We start from the raw sequence: 16,959 nt of genomic DNA on the forward strand, positions 1-16,959 counted from the left end.
ATAAAGACACAGACCTACTAGAGAATGGACTTGAGGATATGGGGAGGAGGAAGGGTAAGCTGTGACAAAGTGAGAGAGTGGCATGGACATATATACACTACCAAACGTAAAATAGATAGCTAGTGGGAAGCAGCCACATAGCACAGGGAGATCAGCTCGGTGCTTTGTGACCACCTAGAGGGGTGGGATAGGGAGGGTGGGAGGGAGGGAGACGCAAGAGGGAAGAGATATGGGAACATATGTGTATGTATAACTGATTCACTTTGTTATAAAGCAGAAACTAACACACCATTGTAAAGCAATTATACTCCAATAAAGGTGTTAAAAAAAAAGAAATTACTGTTATTGGTTACATTTGCTTATTCCTGTTTTGCTGATTATTCCAGTTAAATTAGAACATGTTGCCTTTCAATACAGACATTTGAGTGCATAAGCGGCCTCCATCCATTTGTTTCCCTGAGATGGTTTGGATGATACTCATTACAAAAAAAAAAAAAATCAGCTTTAAAACCTTAAAAAGACACCCACTTGAGGAACCATTTTTTCTGCCTGTCAAATTAGAAAAAAATTAAAACAAAACTAAAGACCAAAAGAACACCCAATGCTGATGAGGATATGGTGAAATAAATGGGCACACTCAAAACTAATGAGTAATGTATATTACAATTAAGCAATATATATCAAGAACCTTAAAAATGTTCACATTTGTTGACTCAGAAATTCTACTTTTAGGAATCTATTCTAAGGAAGTAGAGATGTGAATAAAGCTCTATGCATAAAGATATTAATTACAGGACTTCCTTGGTGGCACAGTGGTTAAGAATCCGCCTGCCAATGCAGGGGACATGGGTTCAAACCCGAGTCCAGGAGGGTCCCCCATGCCACAGAGCAACTAAGCCCATGCGCCACAACTACTGAGCCTGCGCTCTAGAGCCCGCGAGCCACAACTACTGAGCCCATGTGCCACAACTCCCAAAGCCTGCGTGCCTAGAGCCCAAGCTCCGCAACGAGAGAAGCCACTGCAATGAGGAACACGTGCACCGCAATGAGAAGCACGCGCACCGAAACGAAGAGTAGCCCCCGCTCGCTGCACCTAGAGAAAGCCCGCGTGCAGCAACGAAGACCCAATGCAGCCTAAAAAAATTTTAAAAAAAGATGTTAATAATTACATATAATAGGTGAAAACTGGAAACCAAATGGCCAACATTAGAATAATTAAATGATACATCCATATGATAAAATATTTAGCAGAAAATTTTAAGACATAGAAAATATGTGCTATATTAAGTTTAAAAATACAGTATATAATTACATAAATAATATTTCAACTATGTAGAAAATACATGACAAAAGTCTGGAAAAAACCATCAAAATGTTCACAGTGGTTATCTCAAGTTGGCCTGTTAGATGGCTTTACCAGGAAAAGGGGAAGTACTTGCAGGCCCCCTCCTAGGTGTGGTGTGGAGTTGTCAGTACCTGCTCTAGCACCAAGCAGTATCACATTTACTGTAAAAAGGAACCCACACTGCCTGTCTAAGACTGTTTTCATCTTTTCCTTAGTTGACCCTACTGAAATCAAGATTTTGTAAGACTTACTAGACTTTATCTTCTAGTTTATACTAGGGCCTGAAAGGACCATGGCTACTGAAGTCAGAAGAGGAATGTCCTGCATTAGTACATAATATTTATTGAGTACTGTGTACTTAAAAATGTGCTAGACACTGTTCTAAGTGTTTTGCATGGATTATTTTATTTAATATCTTCATAACCCTACAAGTAAGGAAACTGAAGCTACAGGGGTTAAGCAACCTGCCCAAGGACACATAGCTAGAAGGTAATGAAGCTAAGATTCAAAGTCAAGCCAGCCTGGCTTCAGAGCCTGCCCTCCAACCTACTATATTCTACTGCCTTCAGTTATATGGTGGATTTACTTTCTTCCTTATGCTTTTCTAGACTTTCCTCTAACACCCAATAAGTATTATTTAAAAAGGGAGGGTAGCACAGGGAATTATACCCATTATCTTATAATAACCTACAATGGAATATAATCTGCAAAAGTACTGAATCACTGTGCTTACACTTGAAACTAACACAATATTGTAAATCAACTATACTTCAATAAAAAAGGGAGGGTGGACATTTACTCAGAGACAAACAGGGAACACCAGGATAAGTCCCCTGTAGCATCTTTTGTAAGAGTTGGAAACCTTACTGTGGCCTATGGGCCACAACTTATTTGCCTTACACAATATCCATTTTTTTCTACCCATTCTCACCTATCACTACGTGAACAGTGTTGGCTTTATTAATAGACATAAATATTTGGCTAAAGTAAATCAAACATTTACCTGCAGAACTTACTCTTCTCCCCAGCTCCAGGAAAAAAAGACCTAAAATAAAGCTATGAGCTCATAAAAGAAAGAATTTAAATGAGGATCGATCAAATCACCTTGAGTTCTTGAAGCTGATCTGGTTCATAAAGCTGAGTAGATACTGCCTGTGCAAGGAAGGTGTCTAGCTCATGGCGATGCAGGATTCGGCCACCAGGCCACTGAACCATATATCTAGAAGATAAAAGCATCATTAGGTGACAAAAGCTCATTTATTCATTTCACAAACACTTATTAAGCTAGGGTCTGGCCATGGGCCAGACCCTAGCTAGGTTCTGATAATTCCAATGAAATAACGTAAAAGAATCTCTGCCTTTGGTTACTTACCATCTAGGGGAGACAGGCACGTATGTCAACAAAGACAGGACAGTGTGTTAAGTACCAAGATAGAAGAATGCACAGGGTGCTACAGGAGCACAGAAGAGGGCTACTACTGGAAGAGTAAGGAAGGCATCCTGAAGAAAAAGTCAGTAGGAGCTGTTACAAAGGGCTATAGAAATCAGTGAGACAAATGGTGGAGAAAGGATGCTCTAGACTGAGGGAACAGCATGTGTAAAGGCATGGAGGTGTGGAGTTCAGTATGCTATACCAGGGCCCATAGTGCTGGAGCTAAGCAGGTTTGCAGTGACAGGAGGTGAGATTAGAAAGTAGGCCAAACTATGGAAAACAGTATGGAGGTTCCTCAAAAAATTAAAACTAGAACGACTACATCATCCAGCAATTCTACCTCCTGTAATGCTATATCCAAAGGAAACAAAAACATGCACTTGAAAAGATACCTGCACCCCCATGTTCACTGCGGTATTATATAGCCAAGACATGGAAACAACCTAGGCATCCATCAATGAACAAATGGCTAAAGAAGTTGTGGTGTTTATATATACCATGGAATATTATTCAGCCATACAAAAATGAGGAAATCCTACCACTTACAACAACATGGATAGACCCTGAAGGCATTATGCTAAGCGACATAAGTCAGAGACAGAAAAATATTGTACGATCTCACTTTTATGTGGAATACGATAATAAACTTTAAAAACCCCACCAAACTCATTGAAAAGGAGATTATATTTGTGGTTATCAGAGACAGGGGATGGGGGAGGTGGGGGAGGAGGAATTAGAAGGTGGTCAAAAGTTATAAACTTCCAGTTAAAAGATAAGTACTAGGGATGTAAAGTACAACATAGTGACTATAGCTAACACTGATGCACGGTATATAGGAAAGTTATTAAGAGAGTAGAACCTAAGAGTTCTCATTATAAGGAGAAATTTTTTCTCTTTTATTTTTATTGTATCTATATGAGATGATGGATGTTAACTAAAGCTATTGTGGTAATCATTTCACAATGTATGTAAATCAAACCATCATGCTGTAGACCTTAAAATTATACAGTGATGTATGTCAATTATTTTTCAATAAAACTGGAAAAAAAAAGAAAGTAGGCCAGATCGTGAAGGGTCTCAGAAACAATATTAAGAAATTTGGAACTTCACCCTGAAAATATACGAAGACAGTTAAGGATTGTCAGCAGGAGATTGGTTTGATATTGACTGGCTCAGAGGGTAAGGGACAAGAGGTATGGATACCAGTTAGGAGGCAACTGAAGCAACCTGTGGCCAAAGAGGTCTGAACAAAGGCACTGGCTGAGGGCACAGAGAAGGCCAGGGGACAAAGACAAGAGTTATTAAGATGATATATTTATCATATTACTATTACTAGTATTTACATTATTGTATATACTATATAAAGCATTAAATATTACATTATAATATATGCAGAAAAGTATAAGTTACTCATAGGAATAACACTTACTACATGCCTCTTGTATTCTAGATACCTTGCCAGGAACTTTATATACATAGAATGTGGTAGAACAGAATAGAGACTTGCAATCTGACATACTTGGTTCCAACATAGGTTCCACTACTTTTATATGTGACTCTGGGCAAATGCCTAAAGCTCTAGGGACTTGAGTTCACTCATCTCTAAAATGGGGATAATACTATCTAAATCTCAAAGGTTGTAATAAGTAAAGGAGAAAATGAATGTAAAAGCACTTAGCATATGGCATAGCAGAACTCTTGGTTACTATTTGTAACTAATTCAATCATGGTATAATCCTTCTTTTACTATTTGGTGAAGCCTCCCATATCTTATATTAAATTCTCACACGTACAAGAATCTGTTTCTACCCTATTTATTCTGTGTTTTATTTCTCATGCCAGTACCATACTGACTTAAATTTTAAATATGCTTTAATATTTAGTGGTCTCTACTTTTACTCCATGTCTTTCCTCCCTGTCTTTGAATTTTAAGCAACATTTATGATTTTATTCTGATTACAAAAGTTCAAGTTCATTCTCATTCAGAAAACATTTAAAAAGCCAAAAAATGTATGAAGAAAATGAAAAGTAAAAACGGAAGTAATTTGTAATCTTACCATTTAGATATAACCACTGTTAAGTTCACGATTTTGGCTTCTTTCTTCCTAGCATCTCAAATCTCAATTTTTTCTCTCTCTTTCACACTATATATAGAATATTATATCTTGCTTTTTTCACTCAACATAATACTATAAGAACCTTTCATTCATTAAATACTTTTCAAAAATATGATTTCAAATGACTGTATGTTCCTCGTATGTTTATCAATTTACTTAAATATCCTATAATATTGGACACTTATACTGTTCATTGTTTTTCTTTTATTATAAAAAATACTACAAAGATATTCACATATATAAATCTTGCTGTATCTCTGATTATTCATTCCCTTAAGATAGATTTCTAGAAGTGGAATTATTATGTCAAAGGCTATGTCCATTTTAAAGGTCCTCAATACATATTGCAAAACTGTTTTCCAGGGCTTCCCTAGTGGCACAGTGGTTAAGAATCCGCCTGCCAATGCAGGGGACACGGGTTCGAGCCCTGGCCCAGGAAGATCCCACACGCCACGGAACACCTAAGCCCGGGCGCCACAACTACTGAGCCTGCACTCTAGAGCCCGCGTGCCACAACTACTGAAGCCTGCGCGCCTAGAGCCCGTGCTCTGCAACAAGAGAAGCCACTGCAATGAGAAGCCCGTGCACCACAACGAAGAGTAGCCCCTGCTCGCCGGAACTAGAGAAAGTCCACGCACAGCAATGAAGACCCAACACAGCCAAAAATAAAAACAAATTAATTAATTAAAAAAATTGTTTTCCAGACCCATTTGTCCTATCTCCCAGTAGTATGTCAGCATGAATTATCATTAATCTTTGATGTTTTTATGGGCAAAAAAAGTCTCTTGCTATTTAAATTTCTGTCTCTTTGATTGCTAATGATGAGGTTGCATATTTTTCCCAAACACGTATTTACTTCTATGGCTGGTCTATGTCTATCATAGACATGTCAGTGAATTTGCTTGTTCTGTCTATTGCTCTGTCTCAGATAATCTAAAGCCTTATCTTTATAATAGTGACAGCTATTTGGACACACAGTGGACAGCTGATCCAAGTAAAATCAATCCATGGCTTGCCAGAGTCTTGAGAATTTGAGCTAAGAGATTCAGAGGATGATGAAACAGACAAGCAGAAAGAAGAGCTACACAGGTCCGTGAGAGAGTGGGCAGTCTCTGTTCCTGCCTTTCCAGTACTATTCCCTGTGTACACCACTTTTCTGGTCCTTAGATGACTATGAGACTACCTGTTATATCTTTACAACAAGAGAGCTAGAGTGGCTTTTCTTTCTTGTAAACAAATGAATCCGAAGAGAGTGTCATTTACCCATTTTTGTTTGGGGATGCTAGTATTTAAAAAGCTTTTATATATTGAGAATACTGACACACTGTCTGCTATAACTGTAGCAAATATTTTCCCAGTTTGTCATTTGTCTTTTAATTTTATGTATTTTGGCATATAGATATAGTCATAGTTATTGATCTTTTTACGTCTTTCCTTTTTTGTGGGGAGGGTCTCAAGTCTTTATTTTGTTCTTTAACACTACTTCATTTTTTCAAAATAAATCTTTTATTTTGCAGTAATTTTACATATACAGAAACTTACCTAAAAATGCTTTATTGAGGCATAGTTTACACACCATACAATTCATCCATTGTAAGTGTAGAATTTAATGATTTTTAGTAAACTTACAGAGTTGGGCAACTATCACCACAGTTGAGTTTTAGAACATTTGCATTGCCCCCAAAAGATCCCTCAGGCCCATGCGCAGTCACTCCCCATTCCCACCCCTGGGCAATCACTTTCTATCAACTTTACTATCTCTAACAACTTTCTATCTCTATATACTTGCCTTTCTGGACATTTCATATAAATGGAATAATATAATATGTGGCCTTTTGTGTCTGGCTTCTTTCCTTAGCATAGTTTTTATTTTAATTAAACTTTTAATTTTGATATTATTGTAGATTCACATGCAGTTGTAAGGAATAAAAATGAGGGATCCCTTGAACACTTTACCCAGTTCTCCTAATGGTAATATCTTACAAAACTATAGTACAACATCACAACCAGGTATTGATACTGACCCAATCAAGATACAGAACAGTTCTACTCAAAAAGACTGTTCATTCATTTATTCATTCCATAAACAATATGCATGAGCTGAGACTCTACTGTGTGTTAGGCATGAGTTCAAATCCTGGCTCTGCCATTTAGTAACGTTTGAACTCAGGAAAGTCACTTCACCTCTCTGAAACTTGCCTTCTTATCTGTTCAATAGGGAGAATAACAACACCTTCCTCACAGAGTGGTTATTGGTGGAATTACATTTAAATTGGTGAGCACTTAATGAGAGCTATATTGAGTAGGGAACTCTCAATGAAGTGCTTCTTATTCCTCTCCCCTGTGGGATCCATAGGGTCTCAACCTTGGAAATCCTTTTATGTTAGCTTCAACTTAATCACTGTGTACTTGTTGTTTCTTGAAATTGTTTGTAGCTTGGGCCAAGACCTTAGATTATGGTGTTTGTATAGGACTCAAATGTTCTAACCAACTCCTTTGACATCCAACCATGTTTTGGGTTTGCCAACTCCCTTTTGCAAATGAATAAACAAGCAAACAAACAAAAACTAAAAAGCAACTTTTTTGGAAAGGAGCATAAAATAAAATTTAAGGAAAAGAGTGAAGTTGGAACATGGTCTAAGGTAGTTCTGCCATATCCACTTGAACCCAGGTCAAAATGCTTGATCATTAGCTCATTTGCTCACCCTCTCCCACAGCTCTGGCATCTTTTCCAGCTCTGGAATGATTCCCAACAGAACAAGGAGCCCTACCATTTGAAGAACATGCCCACCCCTCCTTGCTTGTCTTTTCCGTTCATTTTCTGGAAAGATTCACTTAGCATTCTTCCCTTTAATACAGATCCCATCCTTCACTAATTGGTGTGAGAAAGGTGAGGCATTCCATTTTCAAGGCCAGGCCCATGTAAGTGGTTGCTTCTGGCTTTTGCAAGTCCTCCAGCTGGTTTGGAGCAACAGGGAGGCTGGCTGTGTCCCCTAGGAAAGCACTGTCAAACTGTGGGCCTGGGGAAGTAACTTGAGAACAGGCAAGTGGGTAAGTACCTCAGGAGGTAATAAAGCACAGAGCCGGCCAAGGAGCAGAAACCCGGGCCTGAGAAGCTGTCCAGGAGTGTGCTTTATGAGCCTCTGAACAGCAGAGCTCTCTGGAGCACAGGAAACCATGCATCAAAAGTGCAGCAGGCTTTCTAGTGGCCAAATCCAATCAGGCTCTAGTTAGGCTAAGTTTTAGGAGGCAACAGCCTTGGGCAGCAAATATCTCTACACAAGAAAGTGGTGAGAAGTAAGGCTTTGTCACTGAGACTCAACATCTAACCCTGAAGTCTGGTTCAAGGATTAGATTCTTTTTTAACTTTTATTTTTATTGAAGTATAGTTGATTTACAGTGTTGTGTTAGTTTCAGGTGTACAGCAAGGCGATTCAGATATATATATATATATATATATATATATCTGTATATACACTTCTTTTTCAGATTCTTTTCCATTATAGGTTATTACAAGATACTAAATATAGTTCCCTGTACTATACAGTAGGCCTTTGTTGTTTATCTATTTTATATATAGTAGTGTGTATCTGTTAATCCCATACTCCTAATTTATCCCTCCCTACCTTTCCCCTTTGGTAACCATAAGTTTGTTTTCTGTCTTGAGTCTGTTTCTGTTTTATAAATAAGTTCCTTTGTATCATTTTTTTTAGATTCCACATATAAGCGATATCATATGACATTTGTCTTTCTCATAAAAAAGAATGAAATAATGCCATTTGCAGCAACATGGATGGACCTAGAGATTAACATACTAAGTGTAGTAAGTCAGACACAGAAAGACAAGGATTAGATTCTACAGGCTCTCCACAGCACAACCAGCAGGTTCAGGGAACTGATAAGGTTGATGAAAACAGCATGTGAAAAAAACTAAAAGATTGCCTTATATTTAAAGAATATTTTGTTGTTTTAAAAATGTATATAAACCCTTTATGAATACAGTTTTAGTTTAAGGTATGTTAAGACAGCAACATAGGATAGAGAATTGTAACTTTTATGATAGGATATGTGAGGCTCTTCAGCCAAATAATCTTTTCTGAAAAAGCTGATACACATGCCCCAACCAGTGATTAGAGGTCCAATCTTCTGAAACCCCCAGAGGATATGCTATAGCAGATCATGAAGCGACTTAGGAGGATATTGTTCTGTCAATGAGAGTCAGTGTTCCATGACATTTCTTGAGGCCCCATTACGCATGGAGATGCTTAGGTTTCAGACTGTAGATGTGGATTGGAACCTCTAGGGAGCATATGTGGTGGGTTAACCACAACATATGGAGACGAGGGAGGAAAGAATTCGTCACTCCATTGTTTTCTACAGACTCTACTCCTTAGTTTGCTCCTCAAGTATAAAGTAAGAAGGCTGTTTGGGGGGCACTGTTATATATTTATCTATGCCAGATGGTTCTTTTCTTACCTTCTTATTGCTTTATAAGCTCCCAACACTACTCCTAATCCCTTCCCTGTGTAGCCTGGATAGGTTAATAACTCCTACGTACTCCCAGAGCTCTCTACACTCACCTCTACTGTTCCGTGCACTTACCACATTGTACTGAAGTTGTCTGTTCATGAGTCTGTCTCCTCTGCTCTACTGGGAACTCCCCGAAGACAGAGACTAGGTCTTTCTCATATCTGTTTCCCCAGCACCTATGGGTGCTTAGTAGATGTTTGTTGGACAGTTTGGGGGAACTTGAGGGTATTAACCGAGTTTTATTTTAACCTTGTAATCTAACAGTACCTTATACACAGTAGGTGTTCCATGTATATCTTCTCTGATAAAATTAATTTTTAAAGGGCTTAAAGATATATGGTACTAAATGTAAAATAGATAGCTAGTGGGAAGCAGCCGCAGGGTGGGATAGGGAGGGTGGGAGGGAGATGCAAGAGGGAGGAGATATGGGGATATATGTATAGCTGATTTACTTTGTTATAAAGCAGAAACTAACACACCATTGTAAAGCAATTATACTTCAATAAAGATGTTAAAAAATATATATATATATATATGGTGCTGTCATACAGAGTGAAGTAAGTCAGAAAGAGAAAAACAAATACCGTATGCTAACACATATATATGGAATCCAAAAAAAAATGGTTCTGAAGAACCTAGGGGCAGGACAGGTATAAGACGCAGATGTAGAGAATGGACCTGAGGACACGGGGAGGGGGAAGGGCAAGCTGGGACGAAGTGAGAGAATTGCATGGGCATATATACACTACCAAATGTAAAATAGATAGCTAGTGGGAAGTAGCCACATAGCACAGGGAGATCAGCTCGGTGCTTTGTGTCCACCTAGAGGGGTGGGATAGGGAGGGTGGGAGGGAGACGCAAGAGGGAGGAGATATGGAGATATATGTTTATGTATAGCTGATTCACTTTGTTATACAGCAGAAACTTAACACACTATTGTAAAGCAATTGTACTCCAATAAAGATGTTAAAAAAAGAAGATATAGAACAGTTCTACCACCACAAGGATCCCTCATATTACCTTTTATAACCACACCTCTCTTCTTCCCCCACTGATGTATTTAACCCCTGGCAATCACTAATCTGTTCTTCATTTCCCTAATTTTGTCATTTCAGCAATGTTATATAAATGGAATCACACAGCAGGTAATCTTTGGGGATTGGTTTTTTTACCTAAGACAATTCCCTTAAGATTCATGTAAGTTGTTGTGTGTTATTAAAAGTTTGTTGCTTTTTGGGAATTCCCTGGTGGTCCAGTGGTTAGGACTCCACGCTTTCACTGCTGAGGGCCCGGGTTCAATACCTGGTCTGGGAACTAAGACCCTGCAAGCCGCTTGGTGTAGACAAAAAAAAAACGTTTGTTGCTTTTCATTGCTGAGTAGAATTCCATCATATGTGTGTACAATAGTTGAATAATTCATCCACTGAGAGAAATCTGAGTTGTTTCCAACTTTGGGGTATTACGAATAAAGGTCCTGGGACTTCCCTAGTGGTGCAGTGGTTAAGAATCCGCCTGCCAATGCAGGGGACACGGGTTCGAACCCTGGTCCGGGAAGATCCCACATGCCGCTGAGCAACTAAGCCCATGTGCCACAACTACTGAGCCTGCGCTCTAGAGCCCTCGAGCCACAACCACTGAGCCTGCGTGCCACAACTACTGAAGCCCGCGCACCTAGAGCCCGTGCTCTGCAACAAGAGAAGCCACTGCAATGAGAAGCTGTTGCACCACAACGAAGAGTAGCCTCCGCTCTCTGCAACTAGAGAAAGCCCACGAGCAGCAATGAAGACACAATGCAGCCATAAATAAATGAATGAATGAATAAATAAAAGAATAAAAGAATGAATGAATAAATAAATAAAAGAATAAATAAATAAATAAATGAAAGAATAAAGGTGCTATAAACATTAGTGACTTTAGTGTACAGGTTTCTGTGGGGACGTAAATGTTCACTTCTCTGGGGTAAATGCCCAACAGTGCAATTGCTGAGTTGTACAGTGGTTTTTAAAGAAACTGCCAAATTGTTTTTCAAAGTGACTGTACCATTCTACATTTCCAACACCAATGTATGAATGATCCAGTTTGTGTTTTCCCCATCATGTGGTATTATCATTATTTCTTAAATGAGCCATTCTGAGAGGTGTGTAATGATATCTCATTGTGGTTTTAACTTGCATTTCCCTAATGGCTAATAATATTGAACATCTTTTCATGTGTTTTTTGGTCATCGTATACCCTCTTCAGTGAAATGTCATGTATTTTGCCATTTTCTAATTAAATTGTTTGTCTGGTTTTTTCTTGATGAGTTTTGAGAGCTCTTTATATATTCTAGACACTAGGCTTTTCTCAAATATGTGGTTTGCAAATATTTTCTCCCACTTTGTAGCTTGTCTTTTCATCCTCCTTACATGGGCATTCAACCGGCAAACGTTTTTAATTCTGATGAGGTCCAATTTATAAATTCTTCCTTTTATGGATCATGCTTTTGGCAACAAGTCTAAGAACACTTTGCCTAGCTCTAGAACCTGAAAATATTTCCATTTTTCTAAAATTTGTATAGTTTTATATTTACATTTAAGTCTATGATCCATTTTGAGTTGATTTTGGGGGGAGATATGCTAGTATTTTTATTTTATTTACATTTAAACTTCACCAAACACTGAGCTCAAGTATATGGTGGCCCTTTGTTCAGAGTTTTTAAATGGACAGACAGCTTTAAGGGTGCAATGTATTTAACACTGCACAATATATTCAACAGTTAGAGAATCTAGGGGATGGTATAACTATATACTTTTATACATTTAGTAGCACAAGTAGAGGGACAAGCCCTGCAACTGGAGGAGAAACCCATTCAGGACTGAACAGAGAGGTCCTTGGTTGCTGAGAGAATCTCCCCTTGACTTCAGCCTCAAGACAAACCAAGGAGTCTGTCAGGACACAAAAACCACTGAATTCAGGACAAACAGGAGCAACAGAATAGGTACTGAGGAATTGGCTCTTGCCAATTAAGATTGTGGAGGCCAGTCTGAAGCGAGTAGGGCTGGCTGGAGGCAGGAAATGTGGCAACTCAAGTCCAGGATCTGTAGATTAGAATAGCAGTCTAGAGACAGAATGGTTAGTGCTTTCTTCAAAAATTCCCAGTTTTTTAAGCAAGTTCCTAGGATGCCTTCCTTAAACAAGGTTGAGTTAATTTTTGTATAATGTTTGAGGTTTAGGTCGAAGTGTTGTTTGTTGGCCTATGGATGTCCAATTGTTCCAACACCATTTGTTGAAAAGGCTATCCTTTCTCCACTGAATTGTTTTTGCACTTTTGTAAAAAATCAGTTGAGCATATTTGTGTTGTTCTATTTCTAGGTTCTTAATTTTGTTCCATTGACCTATGTGTTTATCCGTTAGCTAATACCTCCATTGTCTTGACTACTTTAGCTACAATATTAAGCCTCAATATTGGGTAGAGTGATTCCTATACTTCTTTCTTCTTTTGCAAGATTGTTTTAGCTATTGTAAGGGCCTATGCCTTTCTATATAAATTTTAGAATAAGTTTGTCTACATCCATTAAATCCTTGCATTAAGCCCACAGGTTTTGTAATAAACCTACAGATCAATTTGAGAACTGAGTTTTTCAGTGGTAAGTGTATGAACTTTCTTTGATTTCTTTCATCGTCACGAAGCATAATGATTTTGAGGTTGATTCATGCTCTGACATGCACCAGTAGTTTGATTTTACTGCTGAGTAATATTTTATTGATGGACATATCACACGTTTATCCATCTACCAGTTAATAGATATTTGAGTTATTTCTACTTTTTGACTATTATGAATACTGTTTCTTTGAACATTCATGTGCAAGTCTTAGTGTGGACCTATCTTTTCAATGCTCTTGGGTAGATACCTAGTAGTGAAATAAATGAGTCATATGATAATTTATGTTTAACCTTCTAAGAAAATGCCAAACTAATCTCCACTTTAAATTCCCACCAGCAATGTATGAGGGAATCCCAATTCTCTGCAGCCAGGCCTACATTTGTCATTGTCTGTCTTTTTTATTATAATTATTCCAGCTGAGTGAAGTGGTGTTTCATTGTGGTTTAAATTTGCATTTTCCCAATGATTACTGAAGTTGAGAATTTTTTCATGTGCTTATATTCCAAACTTATGTCTTCTCTGGTGAAATGTCTATTCACATCTTTTACTCATTTTAATTATTATTTCTTTTATTTATTTGTTTATTTATTTATTTATGGCTGTGTTGGGTCTTTGTTGCTGCATGGGCTTTCTTTAGCTGCGGCGAGTGGGGGCTACTCTTCATTGCAGTGCACGGGCTTCTCATTGCGGTGGCTTCTTTTGTTGTAGAGCACGGGCTCTGGGCGCGTGGGCTTCAGTAGCTGTGGCACGCAGGCTCAGTAGTTGTGGCTTGTGGGCTCTAGAGTGCAGGCTCAGTAATTGTGGCGCGCGGGCTTAGTTGATCAGCAGCATGTGGGATCTTCCCGGACCGTGGATTGAACCCGTGTCCCCTGTATTGGCAGGCGGATTCTTAACCACTGCGCCACCAGGGAAGTCCCTTTTAGTCATTTTTAGATTGAGTTGTTTATTTTCTTATACATTTTAAGAGTTCTTTATATATTGATATGAGTCCTTTATCAGATATATGATTTGTAAATATTTTCTCCAGTCTGTGGTTTGTTTTTTCAGTTTTTTAATGGTGGCTTTTGAAGCGTAAAAGTTTCGTATTTGGATGAAATCTATTTTTTTTAGGTGACTTTTGCTTTGGCAGTTGTATCTAAGAAATCTTCACCTAACCCAAAATCATGAAAATTTTCTCCTGTAAGTTTGATAGTTTTAACTATCCCATTTTGGTCTATGATCCATTTTGAGTAATTTTTGTGTATAGTGTGAAGGATCTAAATTCATCATTTTTATCAGATCAGGTCAAGTTGGTTGCACAAGTCTTCTGTATTTTTGCTGACTTTCTGTCTAGTTGTTCCAGCCATTATTGAGAGTAGGGTATTGAAGCTTTCAGCTATCATTGTTGAAGTGTCTATTTCATTCTTAAATTCTACCAGTTTTTGCTTCATGTATTTAGGGACACTGTTGTTAGGAATACATGTTTATATTGATAATTATTATATCTTCCTGATGAATGGACCCTTTTATCACTACAAAATCTTATTTGTCTACAGTAACATTACTTGTCTTAAAGTCTATTTTGTCTGATATTAGTATAGCTATTATAATTCTCATATGGTTATTGTTTGCATGGTATATTTTTTCTATTCTTTGTCTTTCAACCTATTTGTGTCTTTGAATTTAAAGTATATCTCCTGTAGATAGTGCATGCTTTGTATCCAATCTCACAATCTCACAATCTCTGCCTTTTGACTGGAATGTTCAGTCCATTTACATTTGATGTAGTTGTTGATATGTTTAGATTTATAGGTTTCATAACTTTTTTGTTTGTTCTTCTTTTACTGCCTTCTACTGCATTAAATAGATACTCTCCAGTGTAGCATTTTAATTATTTTTGTTGGTTTTTTATACATTTTTAGTTATTTTCATAATGGTTGCTGTGTAGATTACAAAATACACCTTAACTGGGCTTCCCTAGTGGCTCATGGTTAAGAATCTGCCTGCCAATGCAGGAGACACGGGTTCGATCCCTGGTCTGGGAAGATCCCACATGCCACGGAGCGACAATGCCCGTGCGCCACAACTACTGAGCCTGGCACCGCAACAAAGAGTAGCCCCTGCTTGCCGCAACTTGAGAAAGCCCGCACACAACAACGAAGACCCAATGCAGCCAAAAATAAATAAATTTATATTTAAAAAACCTCGAAATACATCTTAACTGACAAACCACATCAAATTAGTACTAAGTAATTCCAGTAGGAGGTAGAAACATTGCTCCAAAGAGTTCACTTCTTTCCTCCCTCCATTGCATTATTATTTTCATGTATATTATACCATTATTCTAAAACCAACACAAAATTTTATAATTAGTGATTTACGCAGTTGTCTTTTAAATCAGTTAAGTGAATAAATGAGAAAACATATATTTATACCACTTTTTATATATATCTATGTAATTACCTTTACAGATGGTTATTATTCATTCATTTGGTGTCATTTCCTTTCAATCTGAAGGACATCTTTTAATACTTCTTGTATGGCAAATTGGTAGCAATAAATTCTCTTAATCTTTGGTTATCTGGGGATCTATTTCACTTTCCTTTCTACTTTACAGCTTTATTGAGATAAAATTACTATAGTATACAATTCATGTATTAAAAGTGTATAAGTCACTGTTTTTTAGTATATTCACAGGGCTGTGTAACCATCACCACTAAATAATTCCACAACATTTAAATCACCCAAAAAGAAACCTCATATCCATTAGCAATCACTCTACATTTGCCCCTCCCCCAGGTCCCTGGCAACCACACATCTACAGATTTACCTATTTTGAACATTTCATATAACTAGAACTATATAATATATGTCATTTTGTGACTGCTGTATTTCACTTAGCCTAATGTTTTTAAGGGTTCATCCATGTTATAGCATAAATCATAGTTAATTACTCTTTATAGTTGAATAATATTCTATTGTACAAATATACCACATTTTGTTAACCCATTCATCAGCTGATGGACATTTGAGTTGTTTCCACTTTTTGGATATTATAAATAATGTTATATGAATATTCATGAACATGTTTCTTTGTGAATATGTGTCTTCATTTTATGTTCTCACCAGCAGTGTTCCAATTTCTCCACATCCTCACCAACACCCGTTGTCTGTCTTTTTGATTATAGCCACCCTAATGTGTGTCAACTGGTATCATTGTATTTTTGATTTGCAGCTCCCTAAAGATTAGTGATGTTGAGTATCTTTTCATATGCTTATTGGCCATTTACATATCTTCTTTGGAGAAATGTCAACTGAATTTTTTTGTCCATTGTAAAAATTAAATTATCTCTCCTTTATTATTGAGTTGTAAGAATTCTTTATACATTCTGGATACTATACCCTTATCAGATATATGATTTGCAAATATTTTCTCCCATTCTGTGAGTTGTGTTCTCACTTTCTTCATGGCATTGTCTCCAGCACACAAGCTTTTAGTTTTGATCTAGTCCAATTTATATAATTTCTTTTTGCTACTTATGCTTTTAGTATCATATCTAAGAAACCATTGTTTAACCTGAGATCATGAAGATTTACACATGTTGTCTTCTAAAGGTTTTATAATTTGGGCTCTTACATTTACACCTATGATACATTTTGAGTTAATTTTTGTGTATGATGTGAGGTAGAGGTCCAACTTCATTCTTTTGCATATGAATATTGTTATCACAAAACTATTTGCTGAAACGACTATTTTTCCCCATTAAATTATCTTGGTACCCTTGCCAAAAATCAATTGACCATAAATGGAAGGGTTTATTTCTGGGAACTCAACTGTACTCCATTCATTTAAATGCCTATCCATATGCCACTATCTCAATTACTGTAGCTTTTGTAGTAAATGTCAAAATT

The 16,959-nt window shown here is 37.4% G+C and overlaps 1 protein-coding gene across 3 annotated transcripts in view; it reads right to left on the minus strand.

Annotated features, from left to right (window-relative positions):
* Positions 1 to 16,959, minus strand: part of FAM120C (family with sequence similarity 120C) — a 135,132-nt gene that overhangs the window by 9,126 nt on the left and 109,047 nt on the right. For all 3 annotated transcript variants that reach the window (XM_029240895.1, XM_029240894.1, XM_029240893.1), the window contains one exon: positions 2,450 to 2,564. In XM_029240895.1, coding sequence (XP_029096728.1) covers positions 2,450 to 2,564 — 115 coding nt within the window. The remainder of the gene's footprint in view (positions 1 to 2,449; positions 2,565 to 16,959) is intronic.

This window comes from Monodon monoceros, unplaced genomic scaffold (assembly GCF_005190385.1).
Source record: "Monodon monoceros isolate NGI ecotype Baffin Bay Population unplaced genomic scaffold, NGI_Narwhal_1 Super_Scaffold_22, whole genome shotgun sequence".
Classification (NCBI taxonomy): Eukaryota; Metazoa; Chordata; class Mammalia; order Artiodactyla; family Monodontidae; genus Monodon; species Monodon monoceros.